The sequence below is a fragment of the Larimichthys crocea genome, chromosome XI, assembly GCF_000972845.2.
Source record: "Larimichthys crocea isolate SSNF chromosome XI, L_crocea_2.0, whole genome shotgun sequence".
NCBI lineage: Eukaryota > Metazoa > Chordata > Actinopteri > Sciaenidae > Larimichthys > Larimichthys crocea.
In genome coordinates this window covers 4,435,773-4,456,994 of record NC_040021.1, presented here as the reverse complement: position 1 = coordinate 4,456,994, position 21,222 = coordinate 4,435,773, and the positions used below count along the sequence as shown (strand labels likewise).

The window sequence follows — 21,222 nt, the reverse complement described above, 5'->3', positions numbered from 1 at the left end:
GGCAGCTGATTAGTGATATTTAGATATATGAGGATTCCACCCTCGGTCTTTCCATGTATGAGTGTACATAACTACGTAACATTTACTCAAGTACTGTACTATACTTAGTATAGGTATTTCCAAAACATGACAACTACTATCTCTACATTTCAGAGGGGGATACTCTCACTGTCTCGTGTTTTTACAAACCAAACAATAAATGATGTTGCAGTCAAATAGTTAAAAATGCTCCCTACACATAAGATGTAATAATATCTTTGCTATACTATATATAATACTACATCCATCCATTTTCTGTAGCCACGGGTTTCAGGGAGCCAGCTACCAGTCCACCTTCCATATTTCGGTCCATGCTGGGCTTAGGTTCCCAAGCAAAGTCCCTATGGACTGAGCTTCTGACGCCCCTTTTGTGAGTTGTGATCTATGTACAATCCCGTATTATCGGTGCTCAATAACAAAATAATAATAATAATAAAATATAATAATAATAATAATAATAATTATTGTCATGAGAATTTTTTAAGAAGAACCTTTGAATAAGGGGACTGGATTCAAGTATCAAAGTTTAAGTTGAATTTTATTCTTGTACAAGAGGAGCGTTACAGTGCAACACACGAGGGTTACAGAGAAAAAGGCTCCCTGTGAGCGCTGTCAGGTAGTTTTTATACCATTCATTAAAATGGGCTGTCTCGGACATCTTCCCACTAACGATTTCCTTTTTTGGTTTCCCCTTAGTAATGAACATTATGTTTCTTGTCCAAAATGACACTCCTTTGTCGTTTCTCATGTCTGAACATTTAATTTCCTTTCCCAGGCAGCTTCAACAACACAGCGAGAAGGGGAATACACAAAAAAAACAAAAAGACAAACACATACACCCCTCTAAGAGTTTAAAACACCTGCAGCCCCGTACAATCCTAATTTTATAACATAACAATAAGAGATTGTATTGGATCCCATTGGATTGAGGTTGTACCTACTCCGCGCCGCTCCGTGTCGGCAGACAGGGGCGCTGTGGAGCGCGCTGTTGCCAGGGAGACGACTCAAAACAGCAATGGCCACAAGTGTCCCGACTGAGCCGGACAAAAACTCTCTCACTGCGGCGGTTTGTGTCGGCTGAGCGCGGTCGTGTGAGCACCGGGAGACACCGTGTGCTGCCTCTAACCGATTAATAAAAACACACATTTCCCTACAGCGTTTTTGGATTATAAAGGAGTCACCTGAACTCATTCAGCTCATCTTGAAAGCGTGAGTACAACTGTTGTTAACGGGACGGCGACCGTTAAGCTACGCAGTTACGCTAAGCTAAGCTCCTCGCTTGTGTTTAATATTTACAACGTAAAATGTTGTTTTTTTAAAACACAAGTCGACACGTTGCTCTTTTTTTTTGGTGTGTGTGTGAAGTTGCTCAAAAATACGCAATTATTCCCACACAATAGGAAAGACGTGACTCATTGAAATCCGTCCACATTAGCCATGACTGCTAGTTTTTAAACCACGGACTGTGACTGATGCATCAGACTGTTTTCCACTTCACCCACTTAAATGTTTGTGTGGCTGATTACAACCAGAGATCTGCTTAAAACCCGTCATTTATCATTCGCGAGGCCACTTTAGTCGTTTAACTTCATTTTACAGACTCAGAAAAATCAAATAATTGCAATACTTGAAACTGAGTTTGCACTGTGTACAGCTATTTACATATTATGTATAGACCTGTTTATACTGTCCATACTACTATATTTATACTAATAACTCTGTTTACTGTCCATACTACTAGATTTATACTAATAACTCGTTTATACTGTCCATACTACCATTTATACTAAAACTCTGTTTATACTGTCCAGACTACCATATAACAATAACCGTTTAACTGTCCATACTACCATATGATAAAAACTGTTAACGCCACACATATTATATATAACTACTGTTATACGGTCCAACACAATTATAATACTCGTTTAACGTCCATACTACTAATTTATATATACACAACTTGTTTATCTGTCCATCACTATATTATATGTTTATACTAATAATCTTTATACTGTTCATACTACTATATTATACTATAACTCGTTTTATGTCCATACTCTATATATTATTACTAATAACTCTGTTTATACTGTTCATACTTACTATATTATACTAATAACTTGTTTATACTGTCCATACTACCATATTTATACTAATAACTTGTTTATACTGTCCATACTACTATATTTATATTTATACTAATAACTCTGTTTATTATACTGTCCATACTACTATTTATATTTATACTAATAACTCTGTTTATTACTGTCCATACTACCATATTATACTAATAACTCTGTTTATACTGTCCATACTACTATATTTATATTATACTAATAACTCTGTTTATTACGTCCAATACTATATTTATATTTTACTAATAACTCTGTTTATACTGTTCATTCCTATTCCAAATTTGCCATATTTATCTATTTATATCTCCAGAATTGCCACTGTCTTTTCTATTCTCTGATGCTTTTAGCTTGTATATATTTTATATCTATTCTTCACCTATATTTATATTTTATGTTTAGTGCGTTTTCGCGCAGGATAAGAGGGAAACACAATTTTAAATCTCTGTATGTCCTGCAGCATTGTAATAAAGTTGACTTGACTTATTATATAACAAAAAAACTCAGAATAGAGATTTATCTTAACCAGCTGCAACTTGTCAGAGCAATTTCTAAAATGAAAAGCAACTCACTGAGTGGATTTTGAATCTATCAGTGATTAATTATTAAGGATAACCTCCAGTTTAATGTTATGACACCAGTTTTAGCTGGGTTATCTCGCATCCTGATGAAAACAGACTTATTGTTAATAGTCTTACATGTGCCCGTTGAGGACGGTGAACTATAGTAACTGTTTGATTTAATAAGTATGTTGGAGTATCGACGAGGAAGCATTTTCTAGTACTTTCAACCGTATAGTGACAATTTAAAAACTAGCTACCTCTCAAGAAAACCAACACAAAGGGTGCATACATTCAAATCCAAATTCATACGACCTTAAACAAAGGTGAACAAACCAAAATACCACCAAATATGTTTACACACAACAGAAAAACAACAAGCAATCATCACTTCTTCACTTCAGTTCAATACAAACAAAAAAACAAGTGGCTTTTTCTTTCAGTTTATCCCAGTGCAAAATATTTAGATTTCCTTATTTCCACCAACAACAACAAAAAAAAACAAACACTTAATCCTCCAAAGGCCAAGAAAAAATATGTTTAATATTTCAGATTTTGTCTCGGCTCACCAGCCAGCACACTGGGACGCCTCCTCCTCAGACATGGGAAAATAAAACGTCCTTCTAGCTCATTATAGTATCTCATGGCCTCGTTGTTGTTGTGATTGAGTGACCAGCATGAAAGGTAATGTACATTAGTTGTGGGAGGCCAGGAGATCCACCTTCCATATTTTCGGTCCATGCTGGGCTTAGGTTCCCAAGCCAAGTCCCTATGGACTGAGCTACTGCCGCCCCCTTTTGTGAATGTTGTATCTATGTACATATCCCGTATTATCGGTGCTCAATAACAAAATAATAATAATAATAATAATTGTCATGAGAATTTTTTAAGAAGAACCTTTGAATAAGGAGGACTGGATTCAAAGTATCAAAGTTTAAGTTGAATTTAATATTCTTGTGCAAGAAGGAGCATTTAACAGTGCAACACACAAGAGGGTTACAGAGAAAAAGGCTCCCTGTGGAGCTCTGTCAGGTAGTTTTTATACAATTCATTCAAAATGGGCTGTCTCGGACATCTTCCCACTAACGATTTCCTTTTTTGGTTTTCCCCTTAGTAATGAACATTATGTTTCTCGTCCAAAATGACACTTCCTTTAGTCTGTTTCTCATGTCCTTGAACATTTTTAATTTCCTTTCCCAGGCAGCTTCAACAAACGCATGCTAGATAAGGGGAATACACAAAATAAACAAAAAGACAAAACACACATACACTCCCTCTAAGAGTTAAAACACTTGCAGCCCAGTACAATCCTAATTTTTATAACAATAATAATAAGAGATTGTACTGGATCCCATTGGACTGAGGTGTACCTAATAAAGCGGCCGCTCCGTGTCTGGCAGACAGGGGGCGCTGTGGAGCCGCGCTGTTGCCAGGGAGACGACTCAAAACAGCAATGGCCACAAGTGTCCCGACTGAGCCCGGACAAAAACTCTCTCACTCCGGCGGTTTGTGTCGGCTGAGCGCGGTCGTGTGAGCACCGAGAGACACCGTGTGCTGCCTCTAACCGATTAAAAAAAACACACATTTCCCCTCACAGCGTTTTTGGATTATAAAGAAGTCACCTGAACTCATTCAGCTCGACATCTTTGGAAGCGGTGAGTACAACGGTTGTTAACGGGACGGCGACCGTTAAGCTACGCAGTTACGCTAAGCTAAGCTCCTCGCTGTTTTTTAATGTTTACAACGTTTAAATGTTGTTTTTTAAAAACAAGTCGACACGTTGCTCTTTTTGTGTGTGTGTGTGAAGTTGCTCAAAAATACGCAATTATTCCCACACAATAGGAAAGACCGTGACTCATTGAAATCCGTCCACATTAGCCATGACTGCTAGTTTTTAAACCACAGGACTGTGACTGATGCTTCAGACGATTTTCCACATATTCACCCACTTAAAGTGTTTGTGTGGCTGATTATAACCAGAGATCTGCTTAAACCCGTCATTTATCATTCAGCGAGGCGACTTTAAGTCATTTAACTTCACTTTTACAGACTCAGAAAAATCAAATAATTGCAATACTTGAAACTGAGTTTGCACTGTGTACAGCTGTTTACATATTTCATTTTTATAGACCTGTTTATGCTGTCCATGCTACTATATTTATACTAATAACTCTGTTTATACTGTCCATACTACTATATTTATATTTATACTACTAACTCTGTTTATACTGTCCATACTACCATATTTATATTTATACTAATAACTCTGTTTATACTGTCCATACTACCATATTTATACTAATAACTCTGTTTATACTGTCCATACTACCATATTTATATTTATACTAATAACTCTGTTTATACTGTTCATACTACTATGTTTATATTTATACTAATAACTCTGTTTATACTGTCCATACTACCAGATTTATATTTATACTAATAACTCTGTTTATACTGTCCGAACTACCATATTTATATTAATACTAATAACTCTGTTTATACTGTTCATTCCTATTCCAGTTTTGCCATATTTATACTATTTATATCTCCAGAATTGCCACTGTCTTTTCTATTCTCTGATGTCTTTTAGCCTGTATATATTTTATATCTATCTTCACCTATATTTTATATTTCATGTTTAGTGCTGTTTGCACCAGGATAAGAGGGAAACACAATTTAAATTCTCTGTATGTCCTGCAGCATTGATAATAAAGTTGACTTGACTTTATTATATAACAAAAAAACATCAGAATAGAGATTTATCTTAACCAGCTGCAACTTGTCAGAGCAATTTCTAAAATGAAAGCAACTCACTGAGTGGATTTTTGATCTATTCAGTGGAATTAATTAAGGATTAACCTCCAGTTATAATGTTATGACACCATGTTTAGCTGGGATTATCTCGCATCCTGATGAAAACAGACTTATTGTTAATAGTCTTACATGTGCCCGTTGAGGACGGTGAACTATAGTAACTGTTTGATTTAATAAGTATGTTGGAGTATCAACGAGGAAGCATTTTCTAGTACTTTCAACCGTATTGTGACGGTTTTTAGGGGTAACTATTTCATTTTTAGTTTTTAGTTTTTGTTTTGGGCTCAGCCTGACAATTTAAAAAACTAGCTACCTCTCAAGAAAAAACAACACAAAGGGTGCATACCTTCAAATCAAAATTCATACAACCTTAAACAAAGGTGAACAAACCAAAATACCACTTTTCTTTTCATTTTCCAATATAAAATATATTTACACACAACAGAAAAACAACAAGCAATTTCCCAGTGCAAAATATTTTGATTTCCTTATTTCCACCAACAACAAAAAACAAACAAACAAAAAAACACTTAATCCTCCAAAGGCCAACCCGATAAGAAAGAAAAAATATGTTTAATATTCCAGATTTTGTCTCGGCTCACCAGCCAGCACACTGGGACTCCTCCGACATGGGAAAACAAAACCTCCTTCCTAGCTCGTTATAGTATCTCATGGCTCTGTTGTTGTTGTTGTGATTGAGTGACCAGCATGAAAGGTAATGTACATGAAGTTGTGGGAGGCCAGGAGAACCCAGCACATGATGGAGCGATGTTGGTTTGTATCTCTTCTGAGATCCTACTGAGTTTGCCAGAGTCCCATCATCTTATTTAGTTTAGCGAGCTGTCCAATTTGACATCACATAACATAAGTATTTCATTTCTCGTAATCTCGCAGACACTCTTGACTTGTTCCCTCCCAGCTGTTCGTATCGCCTTGTTTGTTTGCATATGTCTAGGTGGGTGTGCGCGCTTCCATTCATTCCCATTTTTTTCTACCCAGATCCCTCTGTACCTTTTCCAACATCCCTCCCAGTCCCAATCCAATCCACTTTATTTATATAGCACGATTTCTAGCAAACACGAGGTTTTCAAAGTGCTGCACAACAAGATAAAACACAATAAATAACACAATAAAAACATGAAGTAGACAATAGAAAGATAAAAAAACAATAAAATAAATAAAAAGCACTACCCGCACAAGATTAAATAAAAATAAAAAACATAAAATCAGCACTCTACATGGTGTCAAAAGCCAATGAGGTGGGTTTTAAAATGAGACCGACGGGAAGCCTGTCTAACGTGCAGCGGCAGTTCATTCCAAAGTTTTGGAGCTACAACGGCGAACGCTCGATCCTTCCAGTCCCGTTATGGCCGCTGAGATAGAGTAGGCCACGAGATCCCAGGATTGATTAATCCTGCAGGAACAGATGGCCCTGCTGGAAGTCTCTGCTGTTTGTCAGCCGCACAGCCGCCACTCTAAACGTAGCTAAATGCTTCCGCAGGGGAGGGGGGGTTTGGTTGGAGGGGATAGACCTGCCAGACGTAATTAGCTGTGGGAAGTAGGTTGAAGATGGGGGAGGGCCGCCCTGAAGTCGTAGGTGACAGGTGGGTATGACTGACTGTATGACACGAGGCTCGTAGGTGGCTCTCAGGCACGTTTACCCTTTTTCTTCTGTGCCCACAGGAAAATTTCTTTAACTGGTAAGTAGTAATGAGGACGGTTTAACATGTAAGTCTTTTTCACAATGCTGGTTCCAGGAAATATGTGTAAAGCCGGCAGTGCGTTGCCACAGCAGGTTGGGAGAAAGAACACCATACCTTTGCCAGTGCATGGTATTTAAACAGAAGCTCATTTCGTTGTGTGAAAGATGGCTTCGTCATGGCCTGCACAACACTCTCACTCCCCGCAGAGTGAACATCTCCCAGTCATGCTTCTAAATTTGCTAATCCCAATTAACACAGGTAACGTTCTTAAAATAGATTATAATCCGCAGTCACAGCAGTGGCAGCACAGGTAGTAGTAGTAGTCGTGTGTCATCATATTTATCAGCAGTATCTTTAATGAGGCTGCAGATGGATGTTTTGATTGACCGGACGGAACAGTTGGGGACAGGTGTACCCAAGCAAACGGTTGGATGAGGCTGAACTGAAGGGATTTCAGGTGACTGAGGCCAAAGTTAGATTAGCGGTGGAGTTAGGAGACGATGTTGGCCCTGACTGACAGGTAGCCAGCTGGAAGGAGGAGAAACAGTTAGAATACATTAAAATCTACTGAAAAATTCAGGAACTACAACACAACTACTCAAAGAGTAAACAGGAGGTTCACATGGCTGAACAAGTTACTTAGTTACCACTGTTGGACTAATCAATTAAACTGACCTTGACGGAGTTAATGAGGGTCAGAAAGCAAACAAGGCTTTATTGGCACATGTTACACAGCACAGGAGACTGAAGGACATAAAAATAACTTTCAAACAAAGAATATATATAATTATAATACCTATTAGACTATATAAACCAGCTGTGCAGTTGTTTATATGCAAAGGTAATGAGCTGTGTCTGGACTTCATGTTGTGGTGAAATGATGTCAGCATTGGCAAGAGAGTCTTACTTAATACTCTTTGGTAGACTAACAACAAATAAAGTGCATATTCATGAAAATAAAGTCAGATTCATCTTTCACTACAGCTGAAGTACAACAAAAAAGGGGAACGTGTTGGCAGCCGAGGCTTTAGACTTCTCCAGTATCATTTTTAAGTAGTGTCAGTTGAGCTACCGATCACTGTCAGACTGGCGGTCAAGCCGGTGCATATCTTATCTGACAATGAAACCCTTCAACATCATTTTGTCTACCATGTAAAATAATATTTTAACTTTCTGCATTTCAGGTTGACAGATCACGTAACATCCTCCGCTGCTATGGATTTGAGCACCAGCACCTCGTAACACTCGAGCAGATCTCAGCAAACTCTGGGCTGGTTTGAGCTGTGCTCAGATGCAGCAAGGATGATCACATCCCATATGAACGGTTATGTGCAAGAGGCCTCTGGTCAGGCCAAGAGCCATAGGGAGAGGGCAGTGGACTGTCCAGGAGAGGAAACAAGCCTTGTCAAATCTCCACACGGCAGCGCCCACATGGAGAGGATCCAGCACTACCAGGAGGAGCTGAGGAAGAGAAGAGAGGAGGACTGCAGGGGGAAGCACGACATCGACCCCAACGCCTCACTGAGGCTCAAGAAGCTGTCACAGAACCCCAAGGTGGGCATCGACAATCCCACCTTCGAGGGGAAGGAAAAGGCCGCCAAAGACACGTGCTCCCAGCATCATGCAGCCGGTGAGTCCAGAAGAGGAGGGACGTGAGGGCTGTAAGGTCTTTATGGGGGTCAAAGAGGGAGGAAGGAGGAAAGAAGGTTACAAAAGCAAGGAGGAATTTAAAACCTCGCAGAAGAATAGGAGTGTTCAAAATAACTGAAAACAAAAGGGATCAAAACAAAGACTACTGAGGGGGCAGAGCAGAGGGCAGCGGTGGAGGAGGGTGATTGGTGTTACTAACTCTGGACTGAGGAGAACAGAGTTACAACAGGAAGATAAAATTATTCCTGATTCCTTATGCTGATAATACAAAAGTGTATTGTATGTGCAGTTCATAAAATATTGTTTTAGCTGTTTTATGTGCCCAGTATTTCATTATTTATTTAGAAATCGATGAATTGTGTATTAACGAACGAATGAATCTTTGATAGTCTATATATTCAGACCCCTTTCTTCGAAAGTCGGCGCTAAACACACATTTGCAGTCGATCTGAGTGTGTTGACTCTGTGAGCCTGCCTTCAGCCTTGATGGAAAGTGTCTCTGCTTTGACATGAAAGAAAAGAAGACTGCTGCAATAGTTATTGGTGTTGTGTCAAACTGGGTCTCTCAACACTAAAATCCTATAAGAAAATAAATCCTGTAAAATGGATCCAGTGATAAACCTCCAGTGTAAACACTGCAGCAACTCTTGAACTGAGGTCAAAGTCTGACTTGAATAGAGATGAAGACTTCCACAGTTTGAATTCTTCACATCACTGGAGGAGAAAAAAAATCTACCAAAAGGACAACAAGCACATACTGGAAATATTCTGCAGCAGCTCATTTCTTTGTTTAGGTTCTTCTTCTCTGTGACACACCTGACAACTCTGTTTAGCAGCAGCAGTGATGTTAGATGGGTGACTTCCAAGACATAATATTATATGTTCACCTCCAAAAGTCATCAAAAGATCTCCTCAACTTGTATTTTGTATTACATTTATATTTATGATTTCCTCTTGGAAATAACAATAATTATTTACCATAATTTGCAAAAAGTAAACTTCTGTTTAGCAGTGATGAACTGTAAATGTATCATGGGGTCAAACGGGTATAATGTGCTGGTGGAAACCTTGGACATATGTCTCCCCTGTGTCTCTCTGTCCTCTTCGCCTCACCGTCTTTGCCTCTTTTGTCAGAACTGGAGGAGTTGCTGCAGGCCCTGAAGTGGGCGCAGTACTGCCTGACTGATGTGCAAAGCCAGCAGGACGTGGAGCTGATAATGCAGCTCCTTGCCAAGGAGGACTTCAGGAATGCCTACACCATGTACAGCGCCGTATCCCAGCAGAAGAGCAGAGTCAGTCCCAGCTCAGCCCTCACAGCACAAGCAGAGGATCTCTGCCAGGAGGTACGTGGTCACTTTGAAGCAATGAAAACAAACATTGTGTGGAAGCTTGTTGACTTTGCTGCAGTATGAAAAGTTATGGAAAATCTCAAAAATCCTTGCTGACAGTATTGAGTCAGTAGTTAATACTGCTGGATCGTATAGTTTTAGAAACGTGGGTGATTTTTAGCGTCCACAGCTCCAGAAGAAAACTAACAGACCGACTTGAACACAGAATAATGAATAGCTTACTTTAATTCTGCCACAAAACCAGTTCTGTACCTCACAAGACAAGCATTGGTGTCCACAGGGGAGGCGGTTTGTGCGTACAGGCATGAAGGCGCTTAGATTGTACCTGCCAATTTGTGGTTTGGACCTTGTTAAGCCTCTGTTTAGAGGCAAGTACCCCCTGTGAGTAAAGTATCAGAACGAGCTCCATAATGCATGAAAAACCTTTGCTCGAGGTGATGATTAATTCAACAAAGCCAAGCCCAAAAGAAAGCCACGCCAGTCTGAATAATTATGAGGCGTAAACTGTCTTGTGGTTAACAAGGTGAGTGAAAACAAAATGTTGGGTCGAGGCCACGCATGAAAACTAAGCGAGCTGGAAAAACAAAGCTAAAACAAGGTGAAAAGAGTCTAAGATGGCAGAAATACTCTGTATTTGTGATGGACAAGCAAGGAGAAGGAGGAGGACATGAGCCAAAGTGTAAATATGTGGTTTGGTATATCACTGGTGTAAGACATTTAATTAGATTTTCCTGTCCACCAATCGCTGCGTCCTCCTTAAAATAACAGTTGACGGCGCCGACTCCTGAACTCCAGTGAGGAGAGTGACAGAAAGCAAAGAAAACATCTCAGCGTTTGTGGTTTTGACTAGGTGTGAATGTGCCACACCTGACTTCCTCGTTGACAAAACACGAGCCGGTCGGCCTCCGCCGAAGCAAAGCGGCAGTAATTGACTTGTATCCCCGCAGAGCCGAGCCTCTGCACGTCGAGCGTTCAAACGCAGCCTGTCACACGGAGCCTAGTCCCCGTTATAAAAAAAAAAGAGACAGAAATTGTGATACGAATTAGGTAGACACTCTATACAACAATGACAGCCTACACCCACAATAGGCACTTCATTAGGATTAGTGTCAACTTTTGATAGGTGGAACATGAACAAATGTATTACAGGCTTTTGAGTGCAGTCACACTAGCGCGGTGTGATTTTTAGCTGATGGCTAGATGTGTAAGACTCGGCCTGTTTTTGACGAAACAAGCTGCTGTGAGCCGCGTGGAGTTCATTCAGAGGACACCGAGCAGCGCTGCTACAGAATTGGTATTCCAGTCTTGACAGGAGCGGTTTGAAGACACAGGGGCTGCATGAGATGATCTATTTTTCCACACACGCACACACAACACGTTTTTTTCCTTGCGTACAGTAAATCAGCGTATGCACTCTCCCACCGGGGCGCAGCTCCCGAAGCACTTAATAACGCATAATAGTCTGAGCTGCAAGTGTGTGTCTAAACTAAGCGGCTGTGCTGTGAAACACCCAGATTGGCGGTGGGGTAAACTAATCTCCCAGCAGCCCTCGGTGCAGAGCGCACTGCAGGAAGGGGGCCAGGATCTGGGCGGCCAGAAAAAGAAACTCCAGCAGCTTATACGGCAGCGTGGGCCGAGGTGCAGCGCTGCTGGCTGGGGGGGGTGGTGGGGACGGGAAAGTGCGTCACCTTGTTAGTGGGAGCTTCGATTAGCGTAATGGATGAACTAAGCTCCGAGGCAGAAAAGATGGAGTAACGGGACACCAAAACGCCTGCTGTCATGAGTCAACACAAGCCACAAACAATAGCATCCTCCCACCAAACGACAACACAAGAACCAAACGATTAAAATAGAACCATGTGACCGAGGAGAGAAAGGAAAGGAAGGGATAAAAATGGAGCAGAGTGGAAAGTCTGGGTCGCTGTGTAATGTGTGGTGGTTTAGATAGGTGCTTTCCAGGTTTATGCTCGTTTAAATTAGGTTATTTTGACTCATAAACACACAGAATAAAGACATCTTGTTGTGGATTTGTGGTTTAGTTTGTTTCTTTGAGTGAACACTGAGCACTCTCCTGTCTTGAATGTTTAGTTGGTAACTTGTGGGGGTTTTCTTGCAACTGTGTGAGAATCCAAACTCTTTTCATGACGCAGTTGGCTCATTACTGAATTAACAATACAGTAATAATGATAATAATAAACTTTATTTATATAGCAGCTTTCAAAACACAGTTTATAACAAAGCAGAACGCGATAACAAGAAGTCGAACGCAATAAATCACTAAAAATGTGACCAAGAACATACAAAGATCAACGCATTTTTTAAAAGTTGGCACAGAGTTCACAGCCCTGATCTCTTCAGGCACGTCAGGCTTGGACCTCTGACTGCAGAGGCTTTGCAGGTCACCTGTGTATATAAATCTGGACTGATGATTGTTAGTGCACCAACTTTGGTGTTAATGTCAGTGAAAAAGTAAGATGGTTTGCACCGATTATGGAACATAACGTAACATAATGTTATACGATGAGAAAGCAATGCACACAATCATTAAATAATTTCAGGGTGAGGGTGGAGTCTCGTGTTCGGGATATCTCCGTCTAAATTGAACGATGAACGATGGAGCATCCGCCCCATGTACGAAGGCTCAGCAGCGGCCCAGGGTTCAAATCCGACCTGCGGCCCTTTGCCACATGTCGTTCCCCATCTCTCTCTCTCCTCACATTCCTATCTATTCTATCCAAAATAAATAAATAAAGCAAAAAAAAAATATCTTTAAAAAAGTTGCCCTGAGCTTCTTGTGCTGGGAAATGTTTCATCGAGTCGTCCAAATCCAAGAATGCGTCGTCTGGGGAGCGTTCTGCTTTTTAGATGTTAATCACACCATTTTAAATATTGGCCAACTGATCTGTGTCTACATTTGCTTATATAATAAAGGTCAGAGAACAGTGGGAGGCCGAGTTATGCTAGACAATAAGATAACAGTGCACATTTTTAGTCTCTCCTGGAAGATATTCATAGCGCTGCACTCGGTTCACATGAGAAGTGACAGAAATAGTCGTGTCATGAATGGAAAAAGAGAACTATAGACAGAGAGAGATGTTTGATTCCTGGCTGCTCTCTCACCTCCACGGTGAAGTGAATGTCTGATTGTCAGTTTCACACAGCATGTCCCCTCTGGGATCTCTGTATTTTAAGAATAATTACTTGTTTTTGACGCAGCTTGGAATCAAGAGATTTAATCATAGTTTTAATACGCACAGTTTACCTCAGCATGGTTCTGTGTGTGTGTGTCTGTGTGTTTCTGTTCAGGTGCAGAAGATTCTCCAGTCCAGTCAGCTGAAGGAGGGTTTGGAGCTCAGGGCTCTGCTCACCAATCCTCATCTCCAGGTCAGATGTCAGCTCGCCAGCTCTGACTTGTCATAACTCCCCTTACCTACAATCTTTTTTTACACGACAACAAGCAGCGAAGCTCAGCGAGCCAGCATAACCTTCCAGATCAACTCATTACTGAGTTAAGACGCTGATGATTGGAAATATAATGAGTGTTATACTGTACTCATTCCAATAGGGTAATTGTTTCTCTTGCACCTTCCACTTGGAGGTCAGAGGTCATGGTTAAGTTTATTATAGTCCATAGATTATCAGCGGGGAAAAATGGGATTTACGGGTTTATCAGCTGAAAGACAACTGAAGGACGGCTTCACCTTGTGCCGTCATATCCTTTTTTTAAAAAGCAGAACAAACTGCTCCGTCGTGATACTGTAGAAAGCAGGAACTTCACGAAGGAAGTCATGACACGTGAGGTGGCAGGAATTTATCGTCTTGCTTGAGGGCGTTCAGGCCGAGCAGCGGCTTGCTTTACAGATTCAATTTTTTATGATGCATTCATTTTTTACTGTGTGTGTGTGTGTGGGGGGAAAAAAAGAAAAACTCAAGGTCAGCCGGGCTGTGTTTTCTTCCAAAGATGAATCTAGTGGGTCTCAAGAAAAGCCATTATGTAAATCAGCTTGTCAAACTCTTTGAAACTAATCAAGAAAAAAAGGCAATGAGAAAAACATCTTTCTGTTTTTATCAGGCGTGTTTGTGTTGAAGACAGCCCGCAGCTTTGGTGTAGTTTACAATTTCTCTGAAGTGATGTACAGTAGTTTAGTTTAGAGATATGAAAGTGTCAGTAAATGATGATTGCAGCGACCACTATCAATTTAAAAAAAGGCTGCTTAAGAGGCTAAGCTGGCTCTGACCGAGACTTGTTCAAACCAGTGTCATGTCAGATATGTTTTAGTGTTGATTCAGTGAAAGAACAACCAACAAAGTTTAACTTGTCATCATGTAACATAACGAGACAAAACTAGACAAGAGGGTCAACAGAAAATATTCAGGCCCAACTCACCCTCTTCGTCTGAATCCTGTCACCAAGTGAACGGGTAAAATAAAACCACACAACCTGTGCCAATTACTAGAAATTACAGTGATCCAGAGAAGGAAAACAAATAAACAATTGAATCTATATACACATTCCTACAGTGATATTACTCCATTAATCTCAGCGATTAAAAATTCAAAAGTTGACTATTTCCAACTTGTTGTTTTGATTCACAAGATTGTATAGAGCCTATGTTATCAGCCAGACATTTTGGTATCTGCGTGTTGTCCAACATAGGGTAATATGAAAACAGTTTTTTTCTGGTATATAATGCAGAAAAAAGAAGATTTGACTTAAATATTCTTTAATTAAGTTAAGTTTTATTAAGTTTCATTAAACAAAATCATTGCCCAGTCCACAAAGAAAAGGTCGATTTTCATTCCAGCTCAAAAAATCACTATATAGGTGTATAAATGTATCAATAATCAGCAAAACTTTCCACTCTAAAATTAGTATCGGTCTCAAAAATCCAACATCATTGGGTTCTAATATTTTATAATTAAAGTATGTTAATTACCCATTAGCAAAGAGGTAAAATATTTGTCCTCTTATTTCTAATAAGTTATGAGCAGCTCATTTTGGCTGTAACCTGTTTAGTGAAGATCATAGAGTACGGCGTCAAAGCTGCTCAGCCAGTAACGATGAAGATGCTCCTCTTTGCCACGTGCTCCATCTGTACGGAAACGATTCGACATCACCGGTACACCTTCACAGCCGTGAGGAGTTTTGATTTCGGTTACCTGTGTGACTTCTGTGTGAAAAGAGTCAAACAGACATTTGTTTCTACGTCTGTCTGCTTCTCTATCAGACTGTCATCGTTCATTAAAAAGGCAGTCAGGTGAGAACAGACCTCAGGTGGAAGACTCCTCTGTGATTTTATGGTTAAGGGTCCTGACAGGGGGAGTGCCCTGAGGTCTGCCTGTTTGACCCATGTGACCAATTCCCCCCCTGTCGCCTTGTGAACCCCTCCACTGAGCTGGATCGGTGTAGCCAGCGGGGGCAGATTGATGTGAGCCTCGCTCCGGGCACAGAAAGTGGAAACAGATTATGTCGGGCTCTCTGCGGGGGAGCAGACAATCGCATGAGTCACCCTGTAGCCTGTACAGGTAGACAACCTCATACCCCATGCTAATGGAGACAGGTACATGTGTGAGAGAGAACAGGGTCCCCTCAAGTCCAGCTGTCTCCTTTCTCACCGCTTTCTAGGACACGGTTTCCTCATGCGCAGGGAAGCCAAAGGTGTTCGATGATTGATGGTGGTGCATCCTGACTCCTAAATGCTTGGGGAGATTAAGACGGATTGTGCGTACACCAAAGCTTAGCCTGGCCTACGCTCTCTCAGGTCCCCCCTCAGCTGCAGGATAGAGAAACTAATTTGGACCGACGGTTATTAATTGTGGGGTATGGAGCGCCTGTCACATTAAATGAAGTGAAGGAGCCGTCTTTGTTTTATTTCTGGCCTCGAGGTGGGTTTGCTGACTGGTCTTGTTAAAAAAGACGGGGGTGGGGGGTTCGGCTTGTTGTAGCAGGTGCATGTTTGAAATTTGTTTGGTATCTTCTTTTTTTCGTCAGCTCACACTGACAAGTACAAACCACTTGATAAATGTGTGTCATTTCAATATTTATAATTATATTATATCAATGCCAACCGTAGTCGACATCTACACCGACGCGATTTGTTTCTCTCTACCTCACGCCGCCTCCTCCTTTTATTCCTCTGTCCGTGTTTGTGTCCATCGTCTGTTCTGTAAAAATTCCTGTACGTGCGTGCGTGCTGTTTGTTTCTACGTGTGTCTCTGTGTTTTGTGTAATGTGGCAGGCACTGATGCAGGCCCATGACAGTGTGGCAGTGCAGGAAATGCAGGCGGAGGAAAACGTGACCCAGTACCTCGGAGAGACGGTCAAACTGGTGCGGCTGGAGAAGGCCCGTGACACTCCGCTGGTGAGACGCCTTTCTGTTCCTCTATGAACTCGTGCAGCATGTTTTACTGTGTCCAGTGTGTCCAGTCCAGTTTTTAAAAAAAGATGCATTTACTCTCAGCCCTCACCGCCCTCCACCACTCACATTTATCATTTGGGTGTGTCAGTGTACCCACAAACCAACGGGGCAGTAAAATGCCTGTCAGTGTGAGCTCCACACGCCCGTTTGAAAACATAAGCTTTGACACAACGATGTGTATTCAAACTGTTCTGCCTCCTGCTTTTAGACTGGAGAATATTACGAGTCTGAGGTGTTTTGACATATTAATTATCCGGCGTGCTGCTTTTTTTGTGTCGTCTACAGTATTTTCAACTGTGTGTGTGTGTGTGTGTGGCCATCAGGGTGCAACAGTACGTAACGACATGGACAGTGTGGTGGTGAGTCGTGTGGTGAAAGGCGGGGCAGCGGAGAGTAGCGGCCTTCTGAGCGAGGGAGATGAGATCCTGGAGATCAACGGGATTTCTATCCGTGGGAAACACGTCAATGAAGTTCACGATTTACTGGTGAGGGACGAGTGTTACTCAGCGCTCTTTTACAGTGAATCAACTGTACCATGTACTCATGTACGCAGCGTACATACAAGTGCTTAAAATGTCTTCAAAACAAACATCAAAAACATCAGTCAAAGATATTGTTTTATTCATTTATATTCCATCTTTTCCATCAGCAACAAATGTACGGCACTCTGACCTTCCTCCTCATCCCGAGCTCTCAGATTAAACCTGCCCCACACAGACAGACTGTGGTAAGTCTCTAATGATGTTTGGCGTGTGTGCGTGGGAACGCCTGTCTGCATGCCTTGACGCTGTAAAACCCTGTCCTCAGATGCACGTACGGGCTTACTTTGACTACGACCCCTCCGATGACCCCTTCGTGCCGTGTCGTGAGCTGGGACTGTCCTTCCAGAAAGGTGACATCCTCCACGTCATCAGCCAGGATGACCCCAACTGGTGGCAGGCCTACAGGGACGGAGACGAGGACAACCAGCCCCTGGCTGGACTCATTCCAGGTAGCAGGGCTGAACATCAATATGTGGCTTATTGCTCCACTGCAAGGACAAATTGCTACCAATACAACAAATCTATAAGTATAGCACACGGGTAGCTCAGATCTTTTAAACCCACTTGAACTAAAAAGTCGAAATATCTCCTAAAAGACACTTGATATGATGTTCATTATAAACAAACTACACAGGATTTCTCATGATGTATTCCATCCTTTGTGGGAATTCAGTCACAGTAAAGTCTGTGACTAATAACTTACCTCTGGCACTACTATCCTGGCAGGAGACACCACCCATCTGGCACGTCAAGTAGATTAAAACAAACACCTGAGAATAATTTGCGATTACGCTCTGACCCCGGCCTGTTGTGGCTGCAAGAAGCTGAGGCGGCTGCACGTTTATTTGCCCGTCGCCTCAGCACTTTTGGAAAGTCTCGATCTATAAACACTTTTTATCGCGCATCAACCAAAATCAGTTGAATCTATTAAAACATACGGTTTTAAATAACTATAGAAAAACGTCTCTTTCAGGGAAAAGCTTCCAGCAGCAGAGAGAGACCTTGAAGAAAACTATAACAGAAAGGAGTCGAGAGCATCAAGGTAAGCGCTACACGATGAAACACGCGCATAGCTTCCATCCTGACTTATATTACAAAGACTATGTGGTGTCTAATTGGTGTGAAATGATAAAACAAACAATTTTTTGGACTCATTTCTCCAGGAAAGCTTTGGTATGCAAAGAAAAACAAGAAACAAAGGAAGAAGGCCACGACTAACTTGAGCAAAAATACCGGTAAGACTGCCGTGTCTCTTCAGAAGAAGGGTTACAAACTCTTTCCACAAGCAGCTACCCACAAAACTGCAACTGTCTCTTCTCATTAAGACGCCAGTTGAAAGACTGCTTCTTCTTCTGTGCTGGCCAGCTTCCACACATTCTCAGTATTAACCTCACACGTTAGCTGGAGTTGACACGTCTTGTCGTTTCGGGGCAGCAGCTTGTCCAGACTCATCGTGTCACAGGTCAGATTAGTCCCGTCTTCGCAGGCGGGATCAGAGGAGGCACCGACAGGTGCCCAGCAGGTGCCTAAATGGCTTGAAGGGACCCGTGGTGTTCATCATCGGTTCACACGTAGAAACACACACACGCAGTCATAGACTGTGATTATATGTCTGGTTAAGAAGCAGGAGAAACTTTCATAAAAACACAGGATAATGATGTAATAAAGCTGAAGGTCAAAGGTCAGAAAGTGTTTTGTATGTTTGTCATAAACCGACTGTCTCCTCAGACTACGACGACATCCTGACCTACGAGGAGATGTCGCTGTATCACCAGCCTGCCAACCGCAAACGCCCCATCGCTCTGATCGGTCCCACGAACAGCGGCCACGATGAGCTGCGCCGCAGGCTTCTGTCCATCGAGCCCGAAAAGTTTGCCGTCGCCGTTCCACGTGAGTCCACGATGCTTTGTCAGAGCATCAAATATCAAACAAATGTTCCTGATTTCAGATGAGGGACCTGAATCAGAATCAGACACATAAAATCACAGTTCATCAGCAAAAAAAACTGACAACTTGCTGTGTAGTTTTGTCTGAGGATGATTCACGACAAGTCAAATCGATCTGTCCTTTTTTTTTTGTCTCACGGCTCAGACACGACCAGAAACTCGAGGGTACATGAGCGGAACGGACGCGAGTACCATTTTGTGAGCCGGGTTGCCTTTGAAACCGACTTATCGAGCGGGAAGTTCATCGAGTCTGGCGAATACGAGAAGAACTTGTACGGCACCAGCACCGACTCGGTCCGACACGTCGTCAACTCCGGACGCATCTGTTTGCTCTGCCTGCACACCAGGGTAAGGAGCACTTACAAACAAAACCTGGTCCATCCCACTGTCTTCATCTTAACCACTGCGGCTCGGCCACAACATAATTATGCCCTGAACATAAATCTCAGATAGATGAATCTCAGATGGGTGGTTTGGTTTCCTATATTCACGTCCCCGTTCTTCCTCATCAGTCCCTGCAGGTATTGAGGTCCTCCAACCTCAAGCCCTATGTCATCTTCATCGCTCCTCCTTCTCAGGAACGACTACGCACCCTGCTGGCCACAGAGGGGAAAACACCAAAGGTACTCACTGCACACTGCTGCAAAACTATTCCACTTTCAAAGTTAATATGCACACTGTTGATGTCGTAGTTTATGACATAACAAAGCAGAAATAGTAAAAGCAGACTGTGTTGACACGACTCTCACAATGATTTCAAACTATTTTAATGATAAAAATAGAAACAACATTTAAGATTTATGTCGAATAGTTCCCTGTTTTTAAAAGCCGTGTCTCGTTTCCTGTGCGCAGCCCGAAGAGCTGAAGGAGGTTATCGAAAAGGCCCGCGAGATGGAGCACAATTTCAGCCAATTCTTTGACGCCACCATCGTGAACATGGACCCGGAGCAGGCTTTCCACGAGCTGCGCAGACTGATAGACAAGCTGGACACTGAGCCGCAGTGGGTGCCCACCTCCTGGCTGTGCTGAAGAGGTCACGGGGAGGTCAACGGAGGAGCAGCAATGAATGTTCAAAAAAAAAATGAAGGATGGACAGTGCTGGTTGTCACTGGATTTACACTTCTCCTCGTTTATAGAGGAGCTGATCTTTACCACGTGTTGCAGGGATGGACTCGAGTTTCTTACATTTCTTTTTGTTGGTGTGTGTGCGTGTGTGCGTGTGTGTCTTTGTTGGTGATTTTCGTTCTTTTTTTTGTTTTATGACGATTCTTGTTCAGTTTTATGCAAAGTCATTTATCAGACCAATAGAAATATTTCTATCCTATTCTTTATAGCTATTTATAATTGTAAATATATATTTTCTAGACAAAAGGATATTTTATTGTTACTTTTTGTGTAAGTGAAATATACAAAATGGTACATTCGACCGGGAGAGTGTTGGAAACGGCTTCCTCATAAAGCAGGTATGAGAAGCACTCCGGTGTCACGTCTTCCAGTCACAAACACAGAAGAAAAATCTGCTGTAACGCGCAGTGTCGGAGGATTTCCTCTGCACCGATGTCGGTATTATTTTGTCTAGTCTGATGTCTCATTCACGCTGTCAAACCAGATCTAAGGTAAATCTGTAGCCAGTGATCATTACCGTCAGTGTATCATGCTGCAAAGTACTGCTGAGTATCACTTCCAACAAATACGGTGTCGCTTCTTTGCAGGGTACGTGTTAAATCCTAAGCACAATTCATGAAAAGTGTTAATAAAATCAGATGTGAACAAGCGACGTACGTATTGATTTCAGCTTCAGTCTTTGATAATATTGTCGTTGCGACATGATTGTGTACTAATTCAACTCCTGCAGAGAGTTGTGCGGTCGCTAAAAATAATGTGTTACATGTTGAATACCGGTGTGAGATGACTGCCGTTCCTTAACCAGCTGGATTAACAGTTGGATCAAATGTTTTCCAGCACACGGGGAAAGAAAGTAGTAACACTCTCTGTTAGGACTAATCAGCAGTCATGACACATGAGTTCAAGTGTCTTATAGATGCTCATGACTCGTTATAAT

At 41.8% G+C, this 21,222-nt stretch overlaps 1 protein-coding gene across 4 annotated transcripts; it reads left to right on the top strand.

Moving 5' to 3' along the window:
• Window positions 1–4,144: 4,144 nt before the first annotated feature.
• On the top strand, window positions 4,145–20,941 carry pals1b (protein associated with LIN7 1, MAGUK p55 family member b). 4 transcript variants are annotated; one of them, XM_010738419.3, is made up of 14 exons: window positions 4,145–4,389; window positions 8,439–8,884; window positions 10,039–10,247; window positions 13,560–13,637; window positions 16,505–16,615; window positions 16,996–17,157; window positions 17,322–17,399; window positions 17,480–17,663; window positions 18,188–18,256; window positions 18,378–18,449; window positions 18,943–19,104; window positions 19,306–19,508; window positions 19,673–19,783; window positions 20,013–20,941. In XM_010738419.3, exons 2-14 carry the CDS (start codon window positions 8,557–8,559, stop codon window positions 20,187–20,189), a joined length of 1,944 nt encoding a protein of 647 aa, XP_010736721.2. In that variant the 5' UTR covers window positions 4,145–4,389; window positions 8,439–8,556; the 3' UTR covers window positions 20,190–20,941. The 4 variants fall into 4 exon arrangements, with proteins under 4 accessions (XP_010736721.2, XP_019132528.1, XP_019132530.1 ...); XM_019276983.2 differs by having other exon boundaries at window positions 16,493–16,615; XM_019276985.2 differs by lacking the exon at window positions 13,560–13,637.
• Window positions 20,942–21,222: the final 281 nt, after the last annotated feature.